This window comes from Mustela nigripes, chromosome 13, assembly GCF_022355385.1.
Source record: "Mustela nigripes isolate SB6536 chromosome 13, MUSNIG.SB6536, whole genome shotgun sequence".
NCBI classification, from domain to species: domain Eukaryota; kingdom Metazoa; phylum Chordata; class Mammalia; order Carnivora; family Mustelidae; genus Mustela; species Mustela nigripes.
In genome coordinates, this window is record NC_081569.1 from 72,739,559 (window position 1) to 72,752,019 (window position 12,461).

At 55.1% G+C, this 12,461-nt stretch overlaps 1 protein-coding gene across 1 annotated transcript; it reads right to left on the minus strand.

The window, feature by feature from the left end:
* Window positions 1-313: 313 nt before the first annotated feature.
* Window positions 314-10,854, minus strand: AJUBA (ajuba LIM protein). The gene is made up of 8 exons (XM_059372894.1): window positions 9,477-10,854; window positions 6,015-6,116; window positions 4,264-4,331; window positions 4,070-4,132; window positions 3,242-3,372; window positions 3,107-3,158; window positions 2,304-2,372; window positions 314-1,858 (listed from the first exon to the last, which is right to left on the minus strand). The coding sequence occupies exons 1-8, from the start codon at window positions 10,510-10,512 to the stop codon at window positions 1,733-1,735; spliced, it is 1,647 nt and encodes a 548-aa protein (XP_059228877.1). The 5' UTR covers window positions 10,513-10,854; the 3' UTR covers window positions 314-1,732.
* Window positions 10,855-12,461: the final 1,607 nt, after the last annotated feature.

Here is a 12,461-nt window from a genome sequence, read left to right on the forward strand (position 1 = left end):
TAATTTGCCTAAAACCAAGTCACCCAGAGACAATTAGTCTCAAATAAATATTTATCAAATCTGCAGCATTTCAAAAGGATTTAGTAGACTCATGCTTTCACTTTTTATTGTTCTTGTCTGTGTAATCTTTTAAGTGTTAGTCAACTGATTATGCTACATGCTTGTTCAATTGTTTAGAATTTATGGGCATTTTTTATAGTAGGAATGTAGAAGTTAGGCCAAAGCACCAAAATCATAAGAGCTCCATTAACTTTTCCAAGGTATCTAATTTGTAAAGGAATATTAAGAAACACAAAAAATGATACACAAAATGTCTGTGCCAATTATATTTATTGCTAGCTACTTTAAACTTTTTCGAAAGGTGTCTGAAAAGTAGATAACATAGGTAACGTTTTCCATAAACTTAGGAAAAAATATCATTTACAAAGTGCTGCAAATTTGATAAATTTATTTTGTTGACAATGATTCAGAACTACTGTTGGATGAATAGATAAAAATTCTTAGAACACCCAAAATATAAAAAAAACCACAACACTAAATGGCTGTAAAAACACGCCAAAGGGAACCGCAGTTTTGGCAAACTTGTCATTAAGTGACGTAAACTTTCGCAGCTCTTTCTGCCCATAGGTCCTGTCCCCGGATTTTCAATAAATCATTAAAAAAAAAAAAAAAACACACAAAAAACTGGTGAAGTAAACTGAAAGTAAGTAAGTCTTGGATTGGCTTGAAGGGACCAATTTTAGCCAAGTGGACTAAAACCATGTCAAAATGTGTTGCCCCTCTGGTTCCCTGGAGCCTCAGGGCTTGGGAGCTGCACTGGTTGGAACACTAGGTCCCTCTGCGGGGTGGCAGGTCTGGAGCAGTGAGCGACTGTGAGGGAATGTGGGTGACAGTGACCTGAGAAGAAGGGAGTGAGGGAGCAAGTGTGTGTCTGAGTGTGCCTGTGTACACAGTGGGCTGGAAGTCTCCATGCGCCTGCACCTGGGTGCGTGGCTGGGCCTGAGGCTCCCTGCATGGCACGCCTGGCCCTCTACCCCAAAGACTCTCTTGTCACGTCCCCAAGCTGAGGAGAAGAGGAACCCAGGACAGCCACCCACCCAGCCTTCCCAGGCCCACGTGAGTCCCTGAGACACAGGCAACACAGGCAGCAGGTCCACACGAGCTACCCCCCTTCCTTCACGGGGCTGAGCAGCTCTCCTGGTCCTTAGAGAGAAGGTGGCCAAGAAACAACTAATGAGTTGTTAATAAAGTCCAGTTTCCACCTCTTCATCTAGATACAGAGATAAGACATTGTGGTAAGAACCTGCTGACCCCGTATCTGACCCACGTGATGGGTGTCAGAGTGAGGCGGGTTCATGGTGTCCTCTCTTTCTGTAACCCAAAGCCAGAACGTTGTTTGGCTTATGCATAAATGGTACTAGAGAAACGGACTAGAATCAGACCTTTAGAAAGTCCTGGAACCTGCCTGTGCATGCCTGAGTATATGCTACAGCACAGGCTGCGCACATGGAAAGAAAGCCAGTCACACCCGCCCCCCCATGGCAATTGGAAGTTTCCTTCTCCACAGTCCATCTGGAATGTTGTATCTTTGGGTCTCTGGCCCCTGGGGCCCTCCCCAGAGGACTCTTCTGCCTGGCCTGGGAGTGCATTCCTTGCCTCGGCTGGCCTCAGAGGGGCCCTCTGGCCAGAGGGATTTGCCAGGGGCAGCAAAGGCAGCAGCACAGACCGCAGTTCAGATATAACTGGCAGGGGGCTGTCGGGTACTGAGCCGTTGCATGTGACAGCCGTGGCAGAGCAAGTGCCCATCCAGAGGGAAGCAACAGCAGCCTTCTTCATCACTCAGCTGCATCCGGCAGTCCTAGGGAAGAAGGACACCTAGTTCACCTCCGCCCGGGCACTGGGACATGTTGGGAGACTGTGCTGATCCACACCAGCCCCCTCGTAGACTGGAAGAATGGTGGGGCTGGTTGGAGGTGATGGCCTCCGAGTAGAAGCCCGAGAAAATACCTCAGCTGGACAGCAGGTGTCGCTGCTACAGCGGAAATAATGAGGCGGACTCCCATTTGCAGTGGTTACCAGGAGTCCCCAGTTCAGGCTCACCTTGGGGAAAGCCAGATGCAGAAAGGACTAAACACCCAGGACCAGACAGAGTGGATGAAGGAGGGCAGAGATACTGGAGATGGGTCCTGGTTTCCACGCTGTAGACCGCTCCCACAGACTTGAGCAGTCCAGCGACATGCCTCCTCCCCAGCCCCATTCCCTCTCCAGATTCTCCTCCAGGAGCCCTGGCTCCTCACACTCACCTCACAGTGGTAGCACTCAAAGTGATAATCTCGGTCCATGGATATCACCCTCACAATGTCTTCACAGCCCTGAAATGATGTAGGCCCCCATGGGATGAGTGTAGAATGACAACCCCAGTTCGGCCCTCCCCTGGGCCCCTTCCCAGCCCAATGTGAAGATCATTCAAAGGCCTCCAGGAAGAACTCTCTGCAATTACCTGTAGCTTTCAGATGGCCTTTGGAAATCCTACTAGAACTTTCCCCCCTCCCCTTCCTTGATACTGCCTCCAGGAAGGCCTGTCCTCTCAGTCTTCCCTCTGTCCAGCAGCTCTGGCCTTACCTACCTCTCCGAGCTGTAGGGAGGGAAAAGGGGCCGGCAGTCTAAGTAAAGTAAGCTAAGCTGGGGACAAGGAGTTCCAGTAGGGTCTGGTTCCTTGTTGGCTTTCAGATTCTCTCCCCAGGCCAACACGTAGCACACACAGAATAAATCATTGCTGACATCTTCCTACCAGCCCTGAGGATTCTTCCCACCTTTTTCTAGCCCCTACATCTGGGATCTGCTGACTCTGACCTTGAAGAAAAGCTTCCTCCTATGGCCTGGGACAGACTGGATGAAGCCTGGGCCCAGTGAGGCTGTCAGAAATGTCCAGGCCCGGATGTCAGGGTCAGGATGGTGACCCTGAGAGCAGAGTCACACGGGAATCTTCGCAGAGCACATTCCTCAGCACCACCGCCTCCCGCGGGAAGCCAGGCCCATATGTCCCCACCCCCTTCCCAGGGGCAGCAGCATTGGCTGCCCCACAGGAGAACCCCGGCATACTGACCTCTGAGGGGAGGATGGGTTGGCCGCAGGCCGCACATTTAGGAGCATAATTTCTGAAGAAGAGAGGGCAGAGATGAGTTGAGGCTGGGGAACCCAGAGGCCAGTCCCACACCACACCCCCAGGGGGCAGACTCACTTGTGGTAGTCAGTGACGCAATACACCTGGTTGGAGAAGTCCACGGTGAAGGGGATGCCGTCCAGACACTTGTTGCAAACGATGCACCGGAAGCAGCCCGGGTGATAGGACTTCCCCACAGCCTGCAGGATCTGGCTCACGGGGTGGGAAGATGATCAGTCTCCCTCCAGTCTCATTCTCTAGCTACCCATGGTGCTCCTTGGAAGCCCCCCAAACTCCTCCAACTCCCCGCTCTCCTCCCAGAACAATGCTCTGTAATCTGAGGCGCCCAAAGGATGCTTAAAATAGAGGCAGAAACATTGAACACAGTCTTAGAGAACATCCAGGCCAGTGGTTCTCACCCAGGGAGCTTGTAAAACCCATCGGTGCCTGGGCCTCACCCCAGAGGTTTTCATCACAGTCTCCGATGACAACCCAGGCACTGGTTATTTTCTTTACTTCTTCCCAGGTGATCTGCTAGGCTTGACCACTGCTCAAATCCTATTCCCCTTGCTTACGGAAAAACAACAACCCTGAGTTCTAACTGATCCCAGCCAGTAGCAGGAAGGGGATTAAGACCTGGGACCCCACACTCCTAGCTTGGCTGTGACTGCAGGAATAGGCAGGGACCAGATCACAGAGGCTGTGGGAATGGCAGGATTAGGGGTGCTGACCCAACCAACAGAGGGAAGGCACTACAAATAGCTGCTCTGGGGAAGAATGGGAAGAAAGCCACTCACAGTGATGCAGTTCCTCCCTCCCCCTTTTCTCAGTACCCACTTAGCCCCTGGTTCTACCCCTCAGTCACTCAGCCTCACAGAGAGTCGCAGTTGAAGACACTTTGCTTACCTTCTCCAAGATCAAGTGACCACAGACACAGCATTTCTCAGCTGCCTCCTGAAACCCTGAAAACTAGGGAGAAAGAAAGAACCAAAGGAGGATATTACAAGCAGAGAAGGACCTGACGGGTGCAACCCCAATGGGCCACCAAGAAAGGTCCCGGTATGAGAGCCAATTCCAGGCCCAGGGGACCCCTCACTCACCAGATAATCTTCCTCACAGTACACGGAGCCATTGACGCTGTAGAAAGCCTTGCAGCGCAAAGTTCGCCCTACGAGCAGCAGACAAGAGACTGGAGCCATCCCAGTGTCCACATACAGGGCGTCCCCGCCTCGGGGACACTGCTCTCCAATGTAGGATGACGTATTTAATCTGGACCTTAGTGCCAGTGCTCCTCACTGCTGTGTGTCCTCCCTCTCTACACAAAAATCCCATCTGATGTGATTCCAATTTACTTTGGTCTCATTCCTGCAAACTTCCCCTCTCCTCTGCTCACTGTTTCTCCAGTTCTCACCTCAACAGTTTTCTAAGATTCTACCCTCCCTCAATGAATGCCTTCCTCTCCAGGGCACAGGGAGTCACCCAGGGGTGGGGGTTGGGGGACCCAACCCAAGGCTGGGGTACGAGGTAAAGGAGCTGGGAATAAGGTACTGTACAATGCCCATGGAGGTGTTTGCTTTATTATAGACCTTGCCCTCTGGGACCTTTCAACCTAGGGGCCTCTTTGCCTGTGTATAGCCTTCCTGCTATCCTAGCCCTGTCTGTCTTCTTCCAGGGACAGGCTCAGTAGAGGTTCGGAAATATTGGCATTACTGTTGGAGACAAAGTGCTCTTCTCAGGAGCAAAGTCAGTTCCCTTTCCCGCTGCACAAGGCAGCTCCCCCAAGCTCAGAGAAACCCAGAGAATCCAGGATCTTCTGTGAGCAGACAAGGCATGTGACCAACACTTAGGAACTGCTCCAAAGTGTCTAAATTGTCAGGGAGAGGGGAGGAGTGAGACCCAAGGTGGAGAAAGGGGCGAGCTGGCCACCTCCTCTGCCCTCTTCTGATCAAAATCTCTTCTACCTCCTACCAGAAGTTTGGAAAAGCTGACTTAGAGACTCAGGAGACACGGCGGGGGTACAGAGAGGGAAAGAGACACACCCAGAAAAGGCCCTATACACAAGACAGACAGATGGATGAACCCAAGAGAATCAGGCAGAGGTGGGGGCTGGCAGTGGTGGTGGTGGCTGGAGTAGGGGCACAGAAAAGCTGAGTGCTGGAGTCAGACAGGCAGAGATAAGAGATTAAAGGTTTAGCAAAGGAATCAAGAGTGGGCAAGCAGTGGGGAGGGGTAATGAGGGAGGTGAGGGAAGGGCTGGGGAGTTAAGGCTGCTGGGAGCACACACCCCCCCCCCAAGGCGGGCCTCCTGAGCTAACAGTGGCGGGCATTCCTGGAGCGTGATGTCATCAGCTTGGCATGGCCCTGTGGCCTGCACTCCAGTGAGGTGGCTGAACTCTGACCAGCCAAGAGAAAACCCCTCTCTCGGCCCCCCATGGCTCCCCACTCCCCCAGCCCACCCCCACCCTTCCCACATTCCAGTCTTTCACTGTCGCCCCAGGCAACTCAGACTGTCCAGGACCAAACCCCACCAAGGAGAGGCCGAGGCTGGGCTGGAGTCCAGGCTGGGCAAGCAAGGAAGCAGAAGAAAGAGGGAGGAACAGAGAGGAGGAAAAGAGGCTCAATGGAGGAAGGGAGGGCTGACTCCAGAACGCAGACGCAACATGGGGGCCGGAGAGCCAGGTATAGCAGAGGAGGGAAGGCGGGCAACAGTGGGCATCCAGACACATGGGTGCGGGACGGACCGAAGAGGCACAAGCTCTGCTTTCCCTAGGCACTTCTGAGGGTGTATGCTTGTGGGACATGCTTGAGGCCTCAGCCCGCCCCCTGCACAAGGCCTAGGGGATACACTCACCACAGGAGCAGCAGACAAAGCACTGGGTGTGGTAGAGGCTGTCCAGGGCCTTGCAGGCGTTGCTCTGCCCATAGATGCCTTTGTTGCATTTAATACAGGTACCTGAGGGGAGAGAAGACGTTGTCAGCATCATATCCCACACACCCCCAGCTCAAAACAGGGATTTGGGATCTTTCTTGACTGCTCTTTCCCGATTGTTCCAGAGGACCACCAGTCCCAGCCTTCCTTTCACGGGCTCTCTCCTGGGAAGAGAGGAGAACAAGAAATGGGATGCGGCAAGGTCTTGGCTGAGCAGACCCATCATTGTTTACTGATTAATCAACAGATACTTTCTGAGCATCTATTTTGTGCCTAGCAAAAATACAGTGCCTGATACTGTGCAAAATTGGAGAGAGTCAAAGATATGATCCTTGACTTTCAAATGTGCAGATTCTGTCAGGGAGACAAGACTAACAGGCAAGGGTTTGACCCCTGTTGCACTGTGTTAGGACAAAGAGAGGTGCCAGTCCATAATGGCCCAGGAGCAGACTCCCAGAGAAAGCAGGCCAGGTCTAGACAGCCTCTCTGGGACCTCGGTTTCCCCATCCGTAAAATGAGCTGCCATATAGCTACAAAATGACTTCTTACTGCTCCACACCTCGAGGCTTCCAAGGATGGAAAGAAGGATATGGCTCAGCAGAGGGCCCTGGGCAGAGCGGACCATGTGAGCATGACTCCTGTGGGGAGGTGGCTGCTAAGAATGTAGGGTGTGTTTCAGGGACTGGAGGTTGCACAGGAAGGTGGGGGAAGGGTGACAGAATCCCTAAGGTCTCCCTGAAATCTATCATGGGATGGATAGAGCTGAACTGCTCTTCCCTGACAGCCCCCCACCCCTGCCAAATACATACACCTGGCTCTGGCACCCTCCTTTCCTGGGTGTGTTCTTTCCTCCCTCCACTCCCCAATTCCAGGCCCATGAGTGAGGGCTAGGGCCTGTCTTTGGGGAGCAGATCCCAACGGGGCCCGCCTCACCCGCCCCACCTCTCCCCCTCGGCACACTGCCATACTCCTTGCCTGCTGGGGCCCATCCCAGTCTTTGCCCAGGGGCTTCGGAGCCCGTGCAGCAGCTGCAGTGACTGATGGGCCCAGGCCTGTCCTGTTCCCACCCTCTGGCAGCTGGGCAAGGCTGTAGCCAAGAAAGAGGGCCCCGAACTAAGGGCCAGAGTAGAAGGGTACAGTCAGGCTGAGAATTCTGTCAGAGGAGACAACCTAACTCTCGGGGAGAAGCAGCCTCTACTTCTGGGGTCAAAATGCCCAAAAGAGTGAACCAAGATCACCATGCCAGGGGGGCCCATCAGAACCATTTCTTTAGGAAGCCTTGGACATTATGGGAAGACAGGCGCAAACTGCTCAGGCATGCCTGCCTGGCCTCCTCTAACCCAGCATATCCACGCCTAGGTTCTCCCTGCCCTTTTATTGCACTCTGTCCAAGCTCCTTTCTTCCTTCTCACTCTGATGGCTTGGCCCAAGAGACTTCCTTCCCCTCAACCGCCACTTCTTATGGGCTCCAAAAGAAACTGCTAAAGGGATCCTGTCCCTTAACCAAAGCATCATCTACTTTAGGCTTTCCTCTCTTAGGATGGGAGGATAGGGGTTGACCCGGGGAAGGAAGGGCCCTTTAAGCCTGCAGCCCTGCTACCTCTCAACTTCTGCCTCAATCTGCCCTCCCCGGCTAGGTTCCTCTCCCTGTCCACATTTCTAGCCATAGAGGTGGTCTAGGGCACGAGGTCCAGGGCAGGAACACGGATGATGGGAAAGGAGAGGATAAGCCCAAGGCCTTCCATTGTTTTTCCTCCCACTGCATTAGCATTTCTTTCTATAACAAATTGGTGGCTGTGGGTCTTAGCTAAAAAGATCCTTCAAGATCCTAATATCTGGGGCGCCTGGGTGGCTCAGTGGGTTAGGCCTCTGCCTTTGGCTCAGGTCATGATCTCAGGGACCTGGGATCAAGCCCCGCATCAGGCTCTCTGCTCAGCGGGGAGCCTGCTTCCCTCCCTCTCTGCCTCCCTCTCTGCCTACTTGTGGTCTCTCTCTGTCAAATAAATAAATAAAATATTAAAAAAAAAATCCTAATATCCCCTGGTAGCTGAGACATATAATCAATCAAAACTCCTTAAACGTGGGGTGCCTGGGTGGCTCAGTCGTTAAGCCTCTGCCTTTGGCTCCCTCATGATCTCAAGTACCTGGGATGGAGCCCCACATCGGGCTCAGACTCCCCACTCCCTCTCCCATTCCCCTTGCTTGTGTTCTCTCTCTGTGTCAAAAAAATAAATAAAATCTTGGGGCGCCTTGGTGGCTCAGTGGGTTGAGCCGCTGCCTTCGGCTCAGGTCATGATCTCAGGGTCCTGGGATCGAGTCCCGCGTCAGGCTCTCTGCTCGGCAGGGAGCCTGCTTCCTTCTCTCTCTCTCTGCCTGCCTCTCAGTGTACTTGTAATTTCTCTCTGTCAAATAAATAAATAAAATCTTAATAAATAAATAAATAAAATCTTTAAAAAAGACTCCTTAAAGGTAATTGCGTGTGGGAGACAGAGCGACCAGGTTTTCTTAACAGAGGCAGAAACTAACGTGCTGTTTCTAGCCTGAATTCTGAGCAGGTTGTGGACCAAACCGAAGGCCAGGTTATTTCTGGCAGTTACACAGGGTCGTTAACCTGCTAGGGATGCTGGTGTCCAGGTGGTCATGGCTTCTGCCCTGACTTCCCCGGAGGATGGGGAGGATGGGGTAAATAGACCCACCAGGTCTCTGCTTAAATGCTCAGGCACCCAACAAGCCAGCATGACCCGGACAAGCCAACAGCAGGGTCACTGCTTTCCGTCCCCGAGAGCTTCACCCTCTCTCCCAGGCTCCACTTCCCCGCCCCCCGCCACAGCTCCGCGCGTGTTAGCAAGCAGCACCCCCACCCCGCCCCACCTCACCCCACCCTCCGCCCCGCGCGCCGCGCGGCCAGCCCCGCCCGCGGGCACCTGGAGCGCCCGGGCAGGAGCCGGCACGCACGCGGCCTGCCCGCCCCGCCCCCCACCCGCGCATTCCCCGAATTCCTGCGGGCGGAGCTTGGGCCCGGGTAGGGGCGCGGCGCGCAGAAGCCTGCCGGGGCACCGCCGCCAAGGGGGGAGTAGGATGGGGAGATGCTCTCACTCCCCACTTGGTCCCCTCCCCACGAGGCCTCCTACCGCGAAAAACGGAGGCTCCAAAGCTTCAACTGGGACTCACGAGATAATCAGGGGGTTGAGTGTAACAGGAATAAGGGGCCCACGGTCCGTTTGAGACCTGGTGGGAAGGGGAAATCCCTCTTGCCTCTCTTCTAGCTCCGCGTCTCCGCCTCCGACTTGCCGGCGCCGGCAATTTGGGCCGTCGGGGCAGTGAGGAAAGGAAGGCGGTGATGGGTCCCGTCCTGTCCCGTCCCTGACCACTTCTTTCACTCACCGAAGTAATCCTCTCTGGCCTCCGGCTCCCGCATCCGGGCCCGGGCGGCCTCTGGAACGAAAGGACCTGGCGGTTCCTCGAGACCCGACGGCTCAATCCCCGAGGGTTCCCCGCGGGCGCCGGCTTCTCGCCCACCCGTGCCCACCGTCAGGCGCAGCAACGCTGTTAGCTCATCCTGGTATCGGGCGCCCGCGGCGCAGTCCCCGTAGCCGGTCACTGAGTGTCGTCCGGGTTGCGCCCCGCGTCTCTCCAAGGGCCCTGCCGCTCCCACTCCGGCCCCGGCTAGAGCTCCGGGGCTGCCCAGGGCCGGGGGATAGGAGTGGCGGCTTTCCTGGCAGCCGAACCCCGCGGGCCGGTGAGCACACAATCGGTCCAGGGCGGCGTGGAGCTCCGGGTAGGCGGACGGCACCCCTCCAGGGGAATACCCCGCTGGAGCCCCAGCCAAGGGTGGGCCAAACAGACAGGGCCCGGCGGGCAGGGGGCTGCCGTGGCGCTGGTCGTAGCCCATGCTGATGCCGCTGGTGCGATTGCTGCAGGGTCGACTACCTCCGGCTCCGCCTGCCCCCGCCCCGTCCAGCAGCAGGCTACCCCGGGGGCTGGACGGCTTGCTGGCGTCGCTGGCTGAGCTACTGGCGAAACTGGAGCGTGGGCTTAGAGCTGGGGCCGTGGTCTCCAGCCGAAAGTCGGGGGGCAATGACTGAGGTAGAGGCAAGGCCCGGGTGGGAGGCGGCCCCCCGGGGAAGGAGCCTTCGTAGCGCTGCGCCTCAAAGGAGCCGCGCGGGTTCCGCTCAGCGTCCAGGGGGCCCTGCTCCCGGGCTGGCTCCAATGGCTCATCCCCAGGTCCCCCAGTAGCTCCACGGGGCCCTGATTTCCTAGGCCCCCCCAACCCACTCAGACGCCCCTTGCCCGGCCCGGGGGTCCCATCAGACCCAGACCGGCTAGATTCACCCTTTCTGCGGCCGAACTTGGCGCTGCCGGAGTCGGAGAGCCTTAACTTCTCCAGCAGGCGACTGGCTTTCTCCCCTAACCGCTCCATGCCCTCGGGCCTGGGGCCTCCAGCCCCCTCCCCGCCGGGCACCCTGCAGCTTCTCGGCGGCCGCTTCTCTTTTCCAGCGGCCGGACTCCGGTTCCCCGGGGGCACGGGGTAGGCACAGGGGGTCAGCGGGCGGCCCAGATGCCCGGTACCGGGAATCCCGCAGCATCCCCCAGCGAGAGGGGCTGCTTCCCCCCGCGCATCAGGGATTAAGCGGGGCTAGAAGGGCCTACGGCCGCGGCTGTCCCATCCGCAGGTCAGTCTGTTCACGCGTCCACTCGCCCAGCCGCCCCACTCTCCCCGGCCCCCGCCCCCCTCAGTCTCACACTCAGCACAGACCGAACTTCTCTCCCAAACTTTTGTCTGCCTGGCCGGATCTACTTTCCGGGAGGGGCGGAGCGCTGCGTGCGAGAGGAACGGGGGTGCCTGCGCAGGGATCTCTAGGGCGCCGGAGGGGGAGGGTGGTGCTGGTGCTAACTGTCCCTGGAGGTGGAGACCCAACGACCGGAGACGAAGGGAGGCCGAGGGGCAGTTTGGGCAGCTGCTACTACATCTCTCAGGAAGTGGGACCGGGAAAAGTGGGGGAGGGGGGCAAGGAACTCTTTGTTTGCAGTTGGAATGCGCGGAGGGGCACGGTGGAATGTCGCGGGCCCGGACGGGGCGACGCGAGGCATGTTCTGCGCAAACATCGTGACTTTGTTCTTACTGTGGGGACTGTGGGAGAGATGAAGAGAGACCGGCACAGAAGTAATGAGACCCATAAAGAGGGGGGCAGGGAGAAAGGTAGATACATAAAGAGGTCAGAGACGCGTATGGAAGAGCCCAGAAGGGCGAGGAAGCCCACGTAGAGAGGTGGTGGAAGACAGGTAGCGAAAGAAAGGGGGAGATGGAGCAAAGGGAGGAAATCGTGGGTTGTGCGCAGACCGAAGGATGAGCAGACTGAGAAAAAGGCAAATTTGTCCAAGTCCAGACAGAATGAGAGCCCAACAGATAAACTGCAATAAAATAACACCACTTTCTGAACCCAAAACTCTGCGACGGTAGGGAGGGAAGGAACTTTGGTGTCTATGCAAAAATAGTGAGGAAGAGGGTTGGGACTCATCTCTACCGTCCAGGTAGAACGGTTAGAGGACTAGAAGACACCCCCTGGTGTTGGGAAGAGAGATTTTTAGAAACTTTCTCAGGCGACAAGGGGGATGGGAGGCCTGGTGTTAGGGCTAACGGACCCCTCCCCGATGGTGGGCCCACAGGAGATTGTGATAAAGGGTAAGCATTAAAAGGGAAGAAAAGAAATGTCATTTAGACGATCTAGCAAGTGAAAATGATCAGGGTGGAAAAGGGAAAGAGAAGGCTTCTAGTGTTGGACGTACTGGAAAAATGAAGAATAAGGAAAGGAAGAAAAGGTGGCTGAAGCAAAACGTGTCTAATTAAATACCAGTGCAAGTGATTTTGCCCTGACTAGCGTATCAGGGGCAAGGGGCAGAGGAGGTAGAATGGGGAAGGAAATGATTCCTTTGTATTTAGATAGTAAATGAGCATGAAAATTATATGCAAACAAATCATGCATATTATTTTCATTTCAACATTTTGAACACCTTTCCTAATCTTAGTGTAGCCTTAGGGAATGGGGAAGCAAAGGAAGTTAATATCTTTGGGGAAATTAATTTGGCACAAACTATTTGGCTTCTTTGTCCTAGCTGCATTGTCTCCCTGACCTCATCTCTCTGGAGAACCAGCCTCTCTCTTTCCCTGTCAGGCCTACAGCTTTTCTCTGATCCAGAGGAGAGTTTAGTATCAGACTAGAAGCTGGCAACACTGAAAGCATTAGTAACAGAGGGGAGCTATCAGGTTGCATCCAGAACCTGCTGTGAGTGACATCTCCCTCCTTTCCTGTCTCCAGATGGGGAAAGAGAACTTGGATTCTTCCTTCCTACTACTTACAACCAAAATAT

Excerpts from the sequence above, each read along its gene's own strand:
- AJUBA (XM_059372894.1), bottom strand. The coding sequence starts at position 10,512 with ATGGAGCGGTTAGGGGAGAAAGCCAGTCGCCTGCTGGAGAAGTTAAGG. Across the intron at positions 3,159-3,241 it reads TGCGTCACTGACTACCACAA|AAATTATGCTCCTAAATGTG; the intron begins GTGAGTCTGCCC and ends TCTCTTCTTCAG. Across the intron at positions 1,859-2,303 it reads TTGAGTGCTACCACTGTGAG|GACTGCCGGATGCAGCTGAG; the intron begins GTGAGTGTGAGG and ends CTTCTTCCCTAG.